The sequence below is a fragment of the Aulostomus chinensis genome, chromosome 11 (assembly GCF_037954235.1).
Source record: "Aulostomus chinensis isolate RoL2024-O1b breed Wild chromosome 11, RoL_Achi_v1.0, whole genome shotgun sequence".
Classification (NCBI taxonomy): Eukaryota; Metazoa; Chordata; class Actinopteri; order Syngnathiformes; family Aulostomidae; genus Aulostomus; species Aulostomus chinensis.
In genome coordinates, this window is record NC_141330.1 from 9,770,439 (window position 1) to 9,787,423 (window position 16,985).

Sequence of the window (16,985 nt, forward strand, 5' to 3'; positions counted from 1 at the left end):
AGTGCACTCAAACTTCACTCCTCGTCTCCCCTCCCCCAACCCGCCCCTGGATTATCACCTTACCTGGCTGTGTGTGTTGTGCAGACACACCCAGCCACTCCATATCAACCAATCAGCTGCTCCAAGATGGACACCTTACTTCCTGTGTTTCGGGAGAGAAGATTGGTGCAGGACGGGGTTAAAAGCCATGTACTTTGTTCTAGGGGGGGTTCACACAGGCGTACATGTTGGAAGTGGAGGGGAGGGAGAAAAGTCTGTACTGGCAAATAGACTCGACAGACATTTGTTTGATTTATGAGAGTGCTTCCTGTTCAGAAGGAGCTAGTGAGAGGACAAGACAGGGAAAAAGAGGAGGGGAAAGATAAGTGTCAATCTGTTGAGACTTGTTAGGGAATTTGAGGAAGGAGGGGAGGTGGGGAGAGAAAGAGAAGCAGCAAGAGTGAAAAGCAAACAGAGCTCAGGCGTAAACATTGAGTTTTTCACAAGAGGTAAGGTATTGCGAGAAAAGGGACGCTTTATTATTGGGAAACAAAGACGTTTGGTAGTCATCCAGACAATGTGAATGCAGAGAATGAAGAATTCTTGTGTATTGTGCAATCCCCTGCGCTTGAGCTGAGCTGGACCGGGAGGGAGAGACCAGATCTCCCTAGAACATTACATTCAGGTGAGTCGCTGTATTTCTTTTTCATGGATTTCAGATGAATGTTTTCTCCTTGTTTGAACACCGATTGTAAACCTGGTTTACTTGTGACTTACATGTTAAATGCCATGCCTATGTGCAACAGGGCCTTGCTCTCTGAAAGGCTTCTTTTGGTATGCTATGCTTTGCAGGTCTGTGCTGCATTCTTACAAAACTAAAAGAGGGTGTCACCTTTTCTTTGGCCTCTTTTTATACTGTAAACTTGCCTAACAAGCAGAATGAGTTAAATAGTCGTGCAGCTTTTAACTTTAAATGCACATGTGAAGTGATATAGCTGATTGAAAACTCTGAAACTTTTTTTTTTTTTACATTTTTGCAGCAGCCATGATGTTTCAGAGGTAGCTGTACTATTTCAACTCCATTCTGCCACATTATCAAAGTATAAAATGATTGTTTGTGTTATATGTCACATGTATTTGTCCTTGAAAAGGTTTAACTCTATATCGATGATGTGAATTTCCCTTTAGGCCTCTCCAAACTATGTGACTATGGGGACCAAAAGGCCCAGCTGCACCCTCTTCGACACTACACCTAACATAAACACATCTGACCGCAAGCTTCAGCCAGGTGGAAAAATCTCCAGGGATCCAAGTCCCAGGCCAGCAATGACCGCCCAGTCGGAGCGAGAGCGAGACAGCAAGCGAGAGGACGAGTGGCGGCGGGAGAGAGAAACTGAAAAAATGAGAGACAAAGCGAGATACAGAGATATAGATCCACGTGAGAGATACTATGATCGAGACAGAGGTCCTCTCCCCCGGCTGAGAGAGGGCGAAAGGGAACCGAGGGAGAGAGAAATGACACGAGAGGGGGACAGAAGCAGAAATGGGAGGCCGCTGTCAAATGTAGAGGCTGAGATGGAGGGAAAGCCAGAGAGGGGGATGAAGAAAGGAGATACATTTCCTAGAATGACAAAAATCAGTGCAGAATCTTTCAAAAAAAAAGTGGATGAAGAAAGAGGTTATAGGACTCAGAGGGACCAGCTGAGAAGAATGGAGAAAGATGATTGGGAGAGAGAAAGAGAGAGGGCACGGCAGAGAGAAGGGAATAGGGAGAGGGAGAGAGATGATCTCCGACGCCAGGCAAAAGAAGAGGGTAAAACCTTCTGGGGAGATGAGAAAGTAAGGCACAGGGAAAGATATCAGGAGGTTGGCTACCAAGAAAGGAGGAGAGAGAACGACTTTGATGTGTCACATGACAGAAGAGAGAGGGACACAGCAAGGAAAAGAGAGAAACAGAGGCTGAACACGGTAGGGACAGTGGAACATAGAAGACGAGACAGAGAGATGTACTGTGATAGAAAGGAGAGGGAGAGGACCCACCGGAGGGTAGGAGGAAGGGACACTCGCAGTGAAGGAGACAGTGACGAGAGAGAGATGAAGCGGGAGAGAGAGAGGGGCAGAGAGAGAGAGGAGTTGATATATCAACACAGCAAAAGTGAGGGGGATAACACTGGCAACACGTCGAGGGGGAAACATCGGCAGGAATACAGGGAGGAGGACAGACACAGAGAGACGGATAGATCCAGGAGAGGAGGTGAGAAAGAAAGGGAGGGATACAGAGAGACTGACAGAAGAGAAGCCAGGGAGGGAGATAGATGGAAGGAAGATGTGAGAGACAGGAGGGAGTATGACCGATACAGAGAGTATGACCAAAGGAAAGTAAGGGAAAGACGAGAGAGAGATGTTACAACAGGAAGAGGACCCCAAAATGAGGTAACCCCAAGGGTCCCACCAAGAGTGCAGAGTAGCGGTGAGTGGAGTAGCGACATGGACAATGAGACAAGATATACAAGAAGTAGAGACAGTTATGAAGAATCTGGCAAAGAGAGCACAGCTGAGAGTGAAAGAGATGTTGAAGACAAGAGGAGTCCAGACAGAGAGAGACGACGTAGGGAGCAAAAAAGAAGTGAGAGACAAGAGAGGACAGGCAATGTGCCAGAGCAGAGGAGGATGTGGTTAGAACCACAGAGGGGCAAGAGTAGTAAAGAGTCTTCACTGGAAGAGGAATTTGTTGACAAAGAGAGGCACGGAAAATGGAAAGAAAAGAGAGGAGAGCAAGAGTGCAGCACAGAGTCAGAGGGGCGTCGGGTAAAAGAAGATGAGAAGTTCTCTGAGCAGAGCAGCTACAGACACACTGAGGGGTTGATTCATGGAGGAAGAAGTGAGTACAAAGAGAGAGAGACAGAGGGTGTCAGTGTGGATGGAGAGGATGTGGATGAGGTCTGGAGAGATACATGTGAAAACGAAGATCTGTCTGGCAGTGATGAAGTGATAGAGGGAGGCTGGCGGTGTGATGAAGAGAATGTTACAGATAACACAGAGGAGAGTGACGGAGAGGAAGAGGGGGGCAGTGTCTACAGGGTACACTCTGAGAGTGAAGGAGGAAGTGAGAGGCAAGAAAGAGACAGAATGCTGTCAGGAGAGGACGGCTTTGTGACCGTATCAAGCGGCGGTGATGAGGAGGATGAGAGAGAGGAGTTTGTGGACTGTCAAGATTCCTGGGAAGGTGGGAATGGCCCTTCAACTGGCTTCAAGGGGGGTGAGGGAGGCGAGGAGATGGATGAGGAATGGAAAACTGTCAATGAAGAGGACGAGAGGAGTGACAAGAAGCCTACATATGTCTTCTGTGTGATCGGGCAAACATTGCCTCGGTCAAAAACCAGTGGGATGTCCCCCTCAGAAGTTGGTCAGACTGGTGGAACGGGCAGAGACACTGGCACTAATGATGTCACCCAGCAACCTCAAGATGACCTGCATCTGACACGAGGTAGAAATGACAGTGTGATGAACCAGGACAACGAGGTTGCGAGGGACAGGTTTAAGGTGCCACTGGAGGAGAGACTGGCCTGCGGAGAACCACTCAAAGTGGATATCAGATACAGATCTTCAGACACAGAGACTGGAGACAGGCAGAGGAAAGCGGAGCACCCATATGCCGAAATAGGACCTTTTAAAAGAGACTCACAGACTGAGAAACTCCTCATGGAGTGGAGAGAGAAAAATAATGAACTGGCAGAAAGGGAGCAACATTCCCCACTTCCCATGAATCCTTATGGCGATGTTTGTTCTCAGGTGGATCTTGATCAAATTCTACCTACCTTAGATGGGATTACTCTTGAGGCAATGAGTCCGGAGGAAAAAGAGGCCATTCGGATCCGAATGAGCGGAGCATGGAGCATGTCCGAGGAGCCTAAGCGGCATTCTCAAGCCCCTCACCTTAAATGGGCCAAAAATGTGGTACGTGAGATCTTAGGAAATTCAGAGGAACAGTCTCTGGATGAACCCAGTTCAGAGGTGAACCATTCTGAAACAGTGAGTAACAATGACAAAGTCGAGGATGTTGCACAAGAGACAGGAGGTGGGCAACTTTATAAGTCGAGAAGTGACGACCAGTACTCAGAGCCAGAGCTGGAGGAAGAAGAGCCGCTGGAGGTGGAGGGACTGAGAGGTATGGAGCAGAGCCAGCAAGACATGCATGCTGACCAGCCGACAGCCATGCATGGTGACACACCTACATACACTCAGGCTGACACATTACTATACACAGAGAGGAAGGAGGAGCCTGCCATGGATACAAAGACTTCTGGTGATCTCCGATTGGAGAAAGTGGAGTCTGAGGGGAAATCTGTTGACGAGGCAGCTGATGAGGTAGTTGAGTTATCAGAAACAGAGATGGAAGCAAACAGAGAGAGGGAAGTGGAGATGTATTTGTCTGTCAGCAACACGCTGTATAAACCTAACAGCTGCCCTTTACTTCACTATGAATCTGAGGCCCAGCTCCTCATCCCCTCCAGAGAGGGTGCTGGTGATGAGGGAGAGGAGGGTGAAATAGAGGAAGATGAGCAGGGAGAGGAACCTGAGGAGGGGGGTTCTGCAGAGGAGGTGGACGTTAGCTCAGGAGAAGGAACTGAGGTGGATCGTGGCGAGGGAGCAGACAGGAAGATAGATGGAGGGAGTCTGACAAGCAGCTGCAGTTCTGGAGATTTGGGTCCTGAGGTCCATTTTAAAGGAAGATGGATGCGTAAAACCATCAAAAGAAGAAATGAAGAGCTTGTAGAGGTGGAAGAGGAGGAAGGTGTTGGAAGGGATCGCAGAACAAGAATATTCTCTTCAACAGGTAAAAAGAGAGAGGACGCAGAATCAGTCTAATGACTTCACTCTGTTGATTCATTTGAGTGTCTTGTGTTTATCAGCAGATTTCATCACCAGTCCAACTGTCTCATCATTTAAATGAATCACATCTTTCACACTGCAAGCAGATCTTTAAACTTCATGACACATGACCTCAGTGAGAACTGTTTTCTATCCTCACACGGATCATCTCTCAGGCATATCGTTTCCACTCGTGTCATTTTGTTGTCATAAAAATCCCAGATCTGAGCCAGACTGTCTACGAGTTGACATTATCAGTTCACTGATTGTCTGATCATGAACTTCCATTAGAAACTGCGTCACTGTGTCAGTGGTGGGTGGAGAGAGGAGGAGGTGGAGGCAGCAAATGTAAACCAACCAAGTTGATCCTGTTTTGAGACTTAACGTGAAGCAGGAGTTGGTGAAGACCATTCTGTAAAGGTCATTGTGGCAGGCAGAATAAGTTAATTTACTGTCTATCTATTTATTTATTTATTGGTCCACCTCAATTTTTGTTCCATTTTTTTAAAAAATTCAATCATCCAAGCCATCACTAGTGAAAAGAGGAGTATGCTGTTTTACAGTGGTTCAGTAAAAACATACTTTTTTCTTCCAGAGGATGATGAAGATAGGAGCAACAGCTGGGGAGAAGTGGAGCTGAGGTGAGGAAAACAGCATAGCACATTTGATGTGAGAAGATACTGCATGGAAAGACTACAGTAGTAACATTTAATAATGAGTACTTGCTCATGTTTGATTTCTTTTGTATGATATTTGAATACTGGAAGACTACGTCCTATGTGACATGTTATACGAGGTCTGTGTTTTGTTCAGAGTTGGTCCTTAACAGTGGGTTCATGCAGTGTTAGGTAGCTTCTCTTTTTAACATAATCTTACCCCCTGTTTGACTCTCTCTTGACACCGTAGAAATGTTTTGGACACGATCGGAAGACGAAAAAGAAACTCAAAGTTTTTCAGTGAGTATCTTTCCTCTATTTCTATCATTATTTATATAGTTTATGGTGAGAAAAACCCATTTACGAAATGTGTTCTTCAACAAATTGAGCAATGTAGGTCGGTTTCCTTTAATGACATAGTATTTAGAGAGATTGTTAAAGGTTGTGGGTGGAACAGTGACGTATCTTCAGATTGTATCTGTTCTGGCTGTGGATGGGAGAAGCATGACGTGCTGGTTCATTTCCCTTCAGTGTGGATGATTCATCACTGCATGCAGGCAGGATGTTTACCTCTTCAGCAGTGCATGCTGATCAGAATTTGAATAAAATACAACAATGAAAGGGAAATGGATGAGGGTTAATCTTTGAAATAATGTTTTAAGCAACCTAAAAGGATTCTGCTTCTCTTTACAAATGACTCACGTGGAAAGTGGGAGAAATGAGACAGAAGGGGTGATCAGCGAGGGTCGAGGGTGCCTACCACATAGACACCAATCCCCCGAGCAGAGAGACCAAGTTGCGTGTCAAGCTGACCTTCTTTCTGCTATGTTTCCTGTCTCTTTTCACCGCAACAGTCGAACAAAGGTGTTTAAGTGCCCCAAAAACTATTGGAAAAAGAGAAATAGGGTGTACATCTTTATATACGTGTGTGTCTGTGCAAGCTACAGGCAGGTTTCTGCAAGTACTCATATCATCTAACTTGAGGGAAAAACAGCTGCTGCTTTGAGTTTGCATTCCGACAAGTATGTGTAAATGGAATGTCAAACGCAAACAACTCCTCCTGGCTACCGCTTCTCTTGTCTCTTAACTTTTTGTTTCTTATGCTTCCTGTAATATTAATCATCTTCTGCTCACTTTGTGTCTTTCTACTAGATGCTGCCCAACTCTACCAGCAGTACAGCGAGGCGGCCCAGAACTTTGAGATTCTGCGGCAGGCTCGCTCTGATATCATCTCTGTGTGTGAGGAAAATACCCCCTCTCCCGCGCCTTCGCCACCTCCTGCCCGGAGACCTCTCCCACCCCTACCCCCTGTCCCACACCCCCACTCCTTGTCCCACACAGGCTCCATCACTAGTGTCAAAAGCTTGCCTGTCCCTGAGCCCCCAAAGAGTGAAGGCAGGCCTTCCTCGCCACGTCTCTCCATCTCACTCACACAGTCAAGCACGCTGTGGCGGGAGCTGCCGGCGGTCAGGAACAGCACCGAGCTGGAGGAGCTCACAGAGGACCAGAGACGCCTACAGGAGGTAAGAAATAATATGACTGGACTTGTTTTGTCATCATTTGATGGCAGTTCTGTTTCTTTTGTCGCCTGTGTGACATCTGTCATTATTCACTGGCACAAACCACTTGTAGTTACGGTCACCAACATTATAATTACTTCACCCCTGCTCTCAGTGAAATTCAGGCAAATGCACAGCTGAAATGAATGAATGCCTGTTATACTAGAATTTCATTTATTTATATTATTTTTGCATAGATAAATGTAGTTAACATTTTCCTCCTCTTGCATTTTTCACTTTCTTCATCACTGTGTACAACTTTGAATATCCTGGAACACCATGCTTGTCAGGGAAATTCTCAAGGCAGTTGGTGCAGAACAGTTATGTTTCATTTTCTGTTTTAATTTCATGATATTTTAGAGGGGAAAAATAAATTGCATTAAATTACATATATAAAAATTCATGCTTCTTTTTTTTGTATAAGGTTGATTTAGGTTTCATTTCATACCAGCAGCTTCTCTGACATTAACTGAAAACGTTACATATCTGAATCAGCTGTTCACACGTCACATGAATGATTCAAACTTCAAATGCTGCTTCCAACTGTTGCCTTTTCCAAGAAGACGTTGTGTAAATGCTGCCCGTCTCCAGTAAGTCAGGAATTTCCCTGTTAAGTGTTACACAGATGGACGTCTTCCACTTATTGTGAAATCTTCCCCCCAGTCAGATTCTTTTGAAAATGCCACAGCGGCTCTCAACCATGATTTCAGCTTTATTTTACCACATAACCATCTGTTGTTCATTGTCCTAATCTTCTCCCCTGCGTTCTCTTTTTTTTTGCCTCAGGTGAGATTTGAAGTTCTGACCTCAGAGGCATCCTACTGCCGCAGCTTGGATATTGTTGTTGAGCATTTTGTCAAGTCCAAACAGCTGGGGGCGCTGTTGGCCACCCAGGATCGGAACTGGCTCTTTTCCAGGCTGGCAGATGTTCGTGCCATCAGTCACAGGTCATCCATGTTAATGATTCTTCATCGAATCCAATATCCAGCTGATCTACATTTATATGTACACACGTTGATTTAGAATAAAACACACGGATCTGCAGTGAAACAAACATTACGTGACGATAAAACGTTCATGCTGTAGGGAAATTAACTTAAACTGTTGTAATGGTTTTTAGTTTCTTATCCAAGCTGGAGGAGCGTCTGGAATCAAACATCATGCACTTTACAGTGTGTGACATCATCGCTCGACACTGTCAGCGCTTCAAAATGGTTTATGTGCCTTACCTCACCAACCAGTCATATCAGGACGCCACCTACCAGAGACTCATGTAAGCTACTGATAGCATTTCGATACCAGAGATAACAGTCACTCATGCTGTTTTATTTAATTAATTGTGTTTTTTATTGTATCTGTTCACTCAAATTCTCTCTGACCCTCAGGAATGAGAATCAAGGGTTCAAGCGGATTGTAGAGAAACTAGAGAGGAGTCCCGTTTGTCAGAGACTTCCTCTTCGCTCCTTCCTCGTCCTTCCCTTTCAAAGAATTACACGAATTAAGCTTCTGGTGCAGGTGTGTGTAGTAATTGATTGATCTATTTATCGAAAGTTTATAGTTCGTTTTTTGTCTCTCTTTTCTCTCATTAAAACAAAAACTCACTTTTTCTGTGTAGAACATCGTGAAGAGAACGACCCCTGGTACCACAGAGGAGTTGCAGGCCATCAAAGCTTTGAAACTTTTGGAGAAAGTAAGATTTCTTTCTCGCCATGAATGTCGCTGTCACTGAGTCTACATCTCTCTGGACTGTTGTCATGTTTGTCACTTTTCTCTCTTCTAGCTGATCCAAGAGAGTAACGACAGCATTTCTCAAATGAAAAGCATCGAGTCACTGGTGTCCCTCAGTGCTAAGGTGGACTTTGAGTGCAGGGTAAGTGATGTGTTCAGTGATCACATGACTTTCTTGTATTTATGAGCTCTGGAAAAAGCGACAAGAACCGTGAGTGAAGATTGCTTCATAAGTCTATTTATTTTAAATACGTAGTGTGAAACTTTGTACTTGAAATGAAACCTTACGTGTGTGTGTGCTGTGTGTTTGTGTGCCGCAGACTCTTCCTCTGATCAGTCAGTCTCGGAGGCTGGTGCGAGAGGGTCCCGTCACTGAACTGATGGATTTCTCTCTAAAAGATACAGAGAGGAACATCTACATGCACCTATTCAACGACTACCTGCTGCTTTCACAACAAAAAGAGTGAGTCAACGCACTCCTCATGTTTTAACTTCGGAGAAATCCACTCTTTCATGATGACTTCCTGCGTCCTGTTTACTTAATATCTGCAGTCTTTTATCATCCTGGGTGTTTCCTCCCACACCCTCGTTAGCTTTTATGCTGTCTGCTTCTTCCAGAGGAGGAAGATTCACGGTAATAGACCACGCTCCTGTATCTGAGCTGCGGGCAGAGAACTGCAGAGTCAAACTTCACTCACTGCAGAAGAACCTGTTCAGGCTGCACATGGCACACAAATCCCTGCTACTAAGGACTGACACACAGTAAGAGACTGAGAAAATAACAATGGATGGTTGAACTCCAGGGTGTCTCCATGCTTGTGATATCAGTTTGGTTTTTTTGAGGGGGTTTTGTGAATTTTTCCTTCCAGGAGTGATAAGCTACGTTGGATATCTGCTCTCTCCCGGCCTCATCCTGAAATAGATTTTTCCTCTGCACAAGGTGAATTATGCTTCCTTTTTTTTGGATGCTTTCAGTTACAAACTGCAAAGCCATTCTAGAGCTTTTTGGACTCAGGTGAATGATTCTTGATCATCATTGATTGTTACATGAAATTAATTGGTACATCTGGAACACGTGTAAAATTGCAGCGTGGCTTTCACTCTTGTATGTCAAACATGGAAACACAAAATCAGTGTGTACTGTTTATATGGTGGGTCTGGTAGCACGTGGTTACAAACAGCCGAATATCGAAAATAGCTTGTAGCTCACTTGTGTCTCAGTGACGTGGCGAATGCCAGTAACCCTTTGTTATCAAGTTCAGACTTATTGAGAAATGAGTTGGTCAGGTATGCGCTTGGAAGGCGGTTGGCTGACGCTTCTTTCTGCTCAGTGGTGGATGCAGCAGCGTCAGCCAACCGCCTTCCAAGCGCATACCTGACCAACTCATTTCTCAATAAGTCTGAACTTGATAACAAAGGGTTACTGGTGTGTAATCTGATTAGATATTTAAAATAAAAAATTAATTTGATTAAATGGTAGACATGAGGCTGACAGTGAAAAGGCAAATTTAACATTTTTCACAGTTGACAATTTTACATAAACATGACTATTGTCATTTTAATTACACGTGCGTTTTTTTCCTGCCTTTTGAGAGTGTCATCACTCATTTAGGCTATAACATGTCGCGTGCTTTTTCTTTTGATTAACGTGTCAATTACAGAACGAAGACGTCTGACACCTCGATGCACCTCTCTCTATAGTGAGGGGGATGAGGAACACCCTGCAGGGATGTGTCACAGCAGAAAAAGCATAGATGAAATTAGTGAAGTATATTTGTGGCTGAATTTCATTTCATTCTAGTGAGCCAATACAAGTCTTGGCATCCACTCTGAGACTTAATTAAATGGAGGGATCATTTAAATGATAACCCCCACCGTGGAGGTTATGCGACCAGTGCTGTTTATTTTCTGTCTGTTAGGTCAAAACTACGAGGCTAATTTTCACCAAAGTCCGGGCCGAGGACAAACCCATACGATGTTGGTGCAATTTGTTTAACATTGCACTTTTTTTTTTATACTGGGTTGGCTGAGTACTGTAGTTTGTGCCTGGATGATGTCACATTGCCTTGGTGAAGTTATGCGTGCTCCGAGGGCCCTCTGGCTGGCTGAAGCCATGCTTCTCCTGCTTTGACAAGTCCAAATATGTCCTCTGAGACAAATGTCCAAGTGCATATGAAATTCCTCCCTCTTTCCCCTGTGAAAAAATACAATTATGTTTAAGGGAATTGCCCAAAACTTTTTTCCCTGAAGCATACCACGCCCTCACACCCCTGAAAATTAGCCCTGTAGTTTTTGCATAAATATTCTGATGGAAAGTCAAATGGCTCTGAACACAACTCTCTCAGTGGCAGCAAATGAAAAGACTTGAATGGACTATGTTTGGCTAAAGGCTTAAAAAAAGTTTTCTTCCACTTTTCTGGTTTTACGTTGATCTTTATGACTGTAGGTTTGACCTCTCGCTCTCTCTCTCTCGCTCTCAGATTTCCCACAGATGCAGTGTATCCGAGCATTTGTGGCCCAGCAGCCTGATGAGCTGTCATTAGAAAAAGCGGACATCATACTGGTGCACCAACAAAGCAGTGACCGTAAGCCTTTGTCATAGTTCCCTCCGGGGATGTAACCCATCTCGGCTGATTGTAGATCTGCTCTGAACCTTGTCCTAGTAGAGAATCAAGCATTCAGGTCAATAACACAAGGCTTCTGTATTTTTCCAGGTTGGGTAGAGGGGACCAGATTGTCTGATCGGCATCGCGGATGGGTGCCTGAGTCACATCTGGAATTGATCAGCAACTCAAGAGTCCGGCAACGAAATCTGTCAGATGCCCTCAAACTTACAACAGCGACAGCAGCTGTATGAATGTAACTCAACAGAAAGATGTCCAGGTTGCACCATTGTTTATCGGAACTCTTTTTCTTCTAGCTGTGAGCTGGATAGAGATAAGGGTGCACGTTCAGTGCTCCAAACGGGAATTTTTCGGTTCACGATTGCAGCAAGTAAGACGCTATCCATCTCAGGGTTGCTTGTCTCACTTGTTGTCTCGGTGGAACACTCTGCTGCCTGAGTGTGATACATTAGTAGTCAAAGCCTGCATGAAAAACATTCAGGACCTCTATGAAATGTTATCTACAAACAAGTTTGTGTTCCTATAATACATCCATGGACTGGTGTTTTTTTTTTTTTAGAAAAAGAGAAATCACTTTTTGTGGCGATCGTGTTATGTGTATATTGAACAGAATCTAAAAGTTGAGTTTTATGATGCATGTCTACTGAAAAGTGGGCCCCTGCATGCAGGAGACCTGACAGACTATACGCCAAATGTACAACATCTCAAAAGGGTCGTAACGTGTACAGAGAAAGTTTGAACAGTGGGAACATTTCAATAAATCCAGATTCAAATCACACTGAACCCTGTCTTTGCTGAGATGTCCTTCTTTCATTGTGGCTTTTGGTCATTTTCTTTGTTATGTATATTGCACTTTTACAGCAAGAATTGTCATTTTTACAGCACATACTTTTTTTTTGTCAGGGTGCCTGAGGCCAGAACCAGAAGGCCACAATTTAATCAAGGCCACTCAGTCTCTAACTGAGGGGATGCTAAGCAACGTGTTTTTTGGGATTGTATGGCGTCTCGGGTCTTCCTGAGATTGATTGAGATGATTGTCAGCTTATCACACACACACATACACACACACACACACACACACACACACACACACATGCTGCATCCAATTCCAATTATTTTGGGATAAACTGCCATCAGCCAGTTGCTCTGTTTTTTCTCCAGCAGTGAGCAGTGTGCAGACTGCAGGACCCCATGATTTCATCTGTGGGCTTTTGACCAAATTTAACAAAGCAATTTCTTGTCCAGTGAGTTGTGTGCTCTCAGAGTGATACTAAGGGAACACAGTTTTGAAAAGTACCATCTGTTTAATATTTTTAGACACTTCTATCTCGTTGGTGCACTAAAACAAAGCAAAGCCTGGAAATCAAAACACCAGTGAATCAAATCAGACACTTTGGCTCTAGACACAATAATAGTTGTATAATTACTGTGGGTTTACTTTTTTATATTTGTGGGAGGTGGTTTATATTCATGGATTACACATTTACACATTTACATGCAGATCTCCATGTTAACTGCTTACACTTTAGGAGAAACTGGAGTGGTGGGGTATTTTTAAATTGTTTTGTTTTGTTTGTTTGTTTGTGGTTTGTTCATGATTATGTTCCAAACGGTCTTTAAATGTTCCAGAACAAAGTGAACTAATAGACAAAAAAAAGGCCTGCACTCGAGCACGTAGCCCAGCTGAGGCGTAGGCGTGACCTCACACTGGCCTGGAGCCTGCTGGAGTTGGCGTGGAACAGATCGGGAGCAGCGATACAGTCAAAATTAATCCAATCAAATGCACAGAAAAGCCTTCCATATTCTCGTCCCTGAAAGGCCCAATTAGGCTGTCAATCAATATACACGTCTCTGATTGGTCAAGGCTGATGTGGGCGGTCCATGCAGTATTTGTTGTTGTTTTCGTGGAGCAGTACTAGGCCGGTCGACATCTTTAAAATTGATCACGTTCTTGTACGGCATGACTGTATTTTGAAGGCTAATTTTTCAGTAAAGTCGTTTTTGTAAATCCGGAGGGATCCGAGGAGCATATTACGTGTTCTGTATTCAGAGGGACTCGTTTCTGCCGCCTTTTTAAGGTACGTTTACGTCTTGTTGAGCTGTAAGCGTCAGTTGTTAGCATTTCCGTTTTGAAGTGGCGTGAGGAGCTGATTTTGTTTAGTGCTGGGAAAAACAGTGTCTCCTCTCGTTGTATTATTACCGTTAAACAATTAATTTCGATACTGCTGACACAACCAGATGTGGCTGTTGCTAGGAATGCGTGTCTTTCTCGATGGAAGGCGAGTTAGCTATTGTGAAATATGACGTGGCCTGGTTTCGCTGGTGACCCCCTTTACCACCGCTGACCAGGATGTCGGTGTCAGCTTGACCACAGAAAAAAAAAAAGCACAGAGGCGAATAAAACAGAACAGTCGTGAGTGTGGCCGTCAGAAGTGGTTGGTCAACATGGTTGTGGAAGAACGATTTTAGCTCCAGCCTTTTTTGCACAGCAGCTAACTGTTACCTTTGCTGTAATAGCACACACATCATTGTATTGGGAATTCAAACGTGTATATATATATATTTTTTTTTTTTGGTGTTCCTGGTCCAGCATTATTAGGAAATAGTTCCTACTCCTCTTGCGGATTTTTGACAGGATGAGCTCAAGATTGTGGGAAATGGGAATACAATACAGTATAATCCAAAAAATTCTGGAGCAAACAGATGGAAATTGTAATCTGACACTCCATTTTCAGTTGGATACTGATGGATGAGAAATGATGTTGCGTTTCTTGTTTTTCTAAAACCAGGCAGAAACAAAGTGTGTGCCTTCTATATTTACATAGCTGTGAAACTTGAACTCTCAACTTCCTTTTGGCATTTCTCTATTCATCAGCATAAATTGACTGTTGAAATAGAATATAAATCTTTGCAACTATTTATTTTTGTCACAGTTATGGAGAAGTCCTGCTCCTCTAAAATCTTTAAAACTGTCTTTCAAACGATTCACCGGTTGGTGACATCATTCTTCAGCAAGTGACACTGCTGCTGGGAACTTGATGTTTTCGTTTCAGTTTTTTTCCCTGTGATGCTTTTAGATGGGGAGTCAGTATCAGCGTTCAGTACCTCTGGAGGTGAGGAGAGCAGAGGGAGAGAGGGTCCGAGCCAAGCATCCTGATAAGATACCAGTCAGTATGACACACTTGTCTCCCCCCCCCCCTACTGATTGATTAGATTCATTAGACTGACAACTCACACCATAAGGCTGATTACTCTTTGCTTATTTAACAAGATCATCGTGGAGAGGGCCCAGAGGTCTCGAGCTCCTGAACTGGACAAGAAGAAATACTTGGTGCCCTCCGATCTAACAGGTAAACCAAACACACACACAGTTAAACCCCCTCAAAACAGTAGAAGTGTAAATCAGATTCTCCCATTCAACACTGCTGCGAACGTTACCCTGTAAGCTGGCAGGTTTCTCAGTTTTGTTTCCGCTGACTTGTTGGGGCCTGCTGCTGCTGTAGCACCAACTAAACATGGAAGGATAAACTGCTGTCAGTGATGCAGATGGTGGTTATACTTCTGTTCAAAATCACAGAGGATAATAAACACAATAAAGTGAGAAGGCCTCTTTTGAAATTAGATGTATTACACCAAGAGGTAACAACCTAACTAAGAAAAGTCATCAAACCAGTGGGGTGGTTAGCCTGTCGACATGCTTGTGCGCTCTCATAAAACAAAAAAGAACAAGGTAAATGTTACACTGTGTTTGGTGACCATTGCTATGATATGTACTCAATAAAAGTTTCTATTTGCTTGAATCTGATGGTAGCAGAATATCTCTTTTTTTTCTGTTTCTCTTCCTCTGTCTGGCTCTTTCTCCTCATCATATGAAATGAAGCCAGCATGTGACCCTGCTGACCATCTTGCTCTCCTTCCTTTTTTAGTGGGCCAGTTGTGTTTCCTGATCCGCCAGCGTGTGTCTTTGAGACCAGAGGAGGCTCTCTTCTTCTTCGTCAACAACTCCCTCCCCCCATCCAGCTCCCCCCTCTCCGCTGTATATGAGGTAACTGCAACTTCACACCAAAACACAAACAAACACAGTGTCATGCTCTCTCTCGTACAGGCATTTGACAAGCGAGAGCACAAAGAAATATACAGACTTGGTAGTTATTTTATTAGTAATTTTTTTTCTCCTTTAGACAAGTGTCAGCTCTTGTGCTAACATGTTTTTTCAGACTTCCTCATCGTGTCAGAAACGCCTTCACAGTTCAACCACGAGACAAACAGTTCATATGAAGGAGTTGGTTTGATTTTTGGACCTGACCGACAGCTCGCTAGAGTTCTCATTACTTATCACATAAAGGTGTCAAACACCCAAAAAATAGCACTTTGCGTGTTTAGAGCTTAATGAAGGCTTTGGAAAAAAGAAGCATTAATTTGCAGAAATTTTTAAAGAAGTCCTTCTGGGTGTTGGTTTGTTCAAGTTTAGGAAGTTCAGAAGAGCAGTGTCTTACATGAATCATCTTCAGAAAATAGTTCTGTTCTCTGGATTGTTGGGTTTTAATTCAGAGCTGCTTGATTTTGATATCCTGTCATGTTATTTGAACTGACATTGATATACGATTTACAATATTAGAGGGAATGTTAATATTTTTCTCATTGTTCTCATTTTTATTGAAAAATCAATGGAAAATGTTTATAATACAATTTTGGTTGGGATCGGCATCACACAATGACCACAATATGTAGATTATGATGTGTAGACAGGAAATCATTACACAACCAGAATATTTCACTGTCCCGTACGCATCAACCTTAAACAAATGTCGCACCTTCGTACAACTGACAACTTGCAGTATTCCATATTGCAATCAGTTGTGCAGCCCCTGCGAAGACTTATTCATGTCGTGCTGAATTGCATTTTATTCTCTGCATTGCAGGAGCATCACGAAGAAGATTTGTTCCTCTACATGACCTACAGTAATGAGAGTGTGTACGGTGCCTGAGGAGGGACACTAAACTGAGAGAGGGAGAGAGAGAGAGAGAGGAGAAAACGAGACATAAGGATAAAGAGCTAAGGCTGTCTGTAATGCTTCATGCCATTATTATTACTCTCTATATTAGTTGTTCAAGTAAGCACATGGTGGAAGGAATGCTCCGGATAAGGCAAAAAGGTGTGATTATCTTTGTCAGTGGTTTGGGATAAGAGGAACGCGTGTATGCACACTTGTACTTATTTTGATCTTGTACTTGGTGAAAGACAAAAAAAAGAGGAAGAATGAAAAAGAAAAATGCAATGGAAACAGAAGTTGTCTTAAATGATCATGAAAGAGCTCTCCTCATGTATGCACACTTGTACTTATTTTGATCTTGTACTTGGTGAAAGACAAAAAAAGAGGAAGAATGAAAGAAAAAAATGCAATGGAAACAGAAGTTGTCTTAAATGATCATGAAAGAGCTCTCCTCATCTTTCTCATCTGTATTTAATGCAAATAGTTCTGTTTTTTTGTAAATTAATATCATAAACTTTTGTGGCAAATAAAGATGAAAGTGCATGTTTGTGATTTGTTACTTTTCAAAATAAA

At 43.4% G+C, this 16,985-nt stretch overlaps 2 protein-coding genes across 4 annotated transcripts; both read left to right on the top strand.

Moving 5' to 3' along the window:
- Nucleotides 1-209: 209 nt before the first annotated feature.
- On the top strand, nt 210-11,973 carry arhgef5 (Rho guanine nucleotide exchange factor (GEF) 5). 3 transcript variants are annotated; one of them, XM_086218257.1, is made up of 16 exons: nt 210-664; nt 1,020-1,038; nt 1,168-4,816; nt 5,447-5,492; nt 5,758-5,807; nt 6,660-7,030; nt 7,853-8,013; nt 8,187-8,339; nt 8,452-8,581; nt 8,682-8,756; nt 8,847-8,936; nt 9,115-9,257; nt 9,413-9,556; nt 9,664-9,734; nt 11,275-11,379; nt 11,509-11,973. In XM_086218257.1, exons 3-16 carry the CDS (start codon nt 1,189-1,191, stop codon nt 11,649-11,651), a joined length of 5,310 nt encoding a protein of 1,769 aa, XP_086074383.1. In that variant the 5' UTR covers nt 210-664; nt 1,020-1,038; nt 1,168-1,188; the 3' UTR covers nt 11,652-11,973. The 3 variants fall into 3 exon arrangements, with proteins under 3 accessions (XP_086074383.1, XP_086074382.1, XP_086074385.1); XM_086218256.1 differs by lacking the exon at nt 1,020-1,038 and having other exon boundaries at nt 211-664; XM_086218259.1 differs by lacking the exon at nt 1,020-1,038 and having other exon boundaries at nt 212-664; nt 1,168-4,147.
- A 1,333-nt stretch (nt 11,974-13,306) lies between these two features.
- LOC147253198 (gamma-aminobutyric acid receptor-associated protein-like 1) lies at nt 13,307-16,950 on the top strand. Its single transcript, XM_086218262.1, has 5 exons — nt 13,307-13,496; nt 14,496-14,585; nt 14,690-14,768; nt 15,345-15,463; nt 16,341-16,950. The coding sequence occupies exons 2-5, from the start codon at nt 14,496-14,498 to the stop codon at nt 16,404-16,406; spliced, it is 354 nt and encodes a 117-aa protein (XP_086074388.1). The 5' UTR covers nt 13,307-13,496; the 3' UTR covers nt 16,407-16,950.
- The last annotated feature ends 35 nt before the right edge of the window (nt 16,951-16,985 follow it).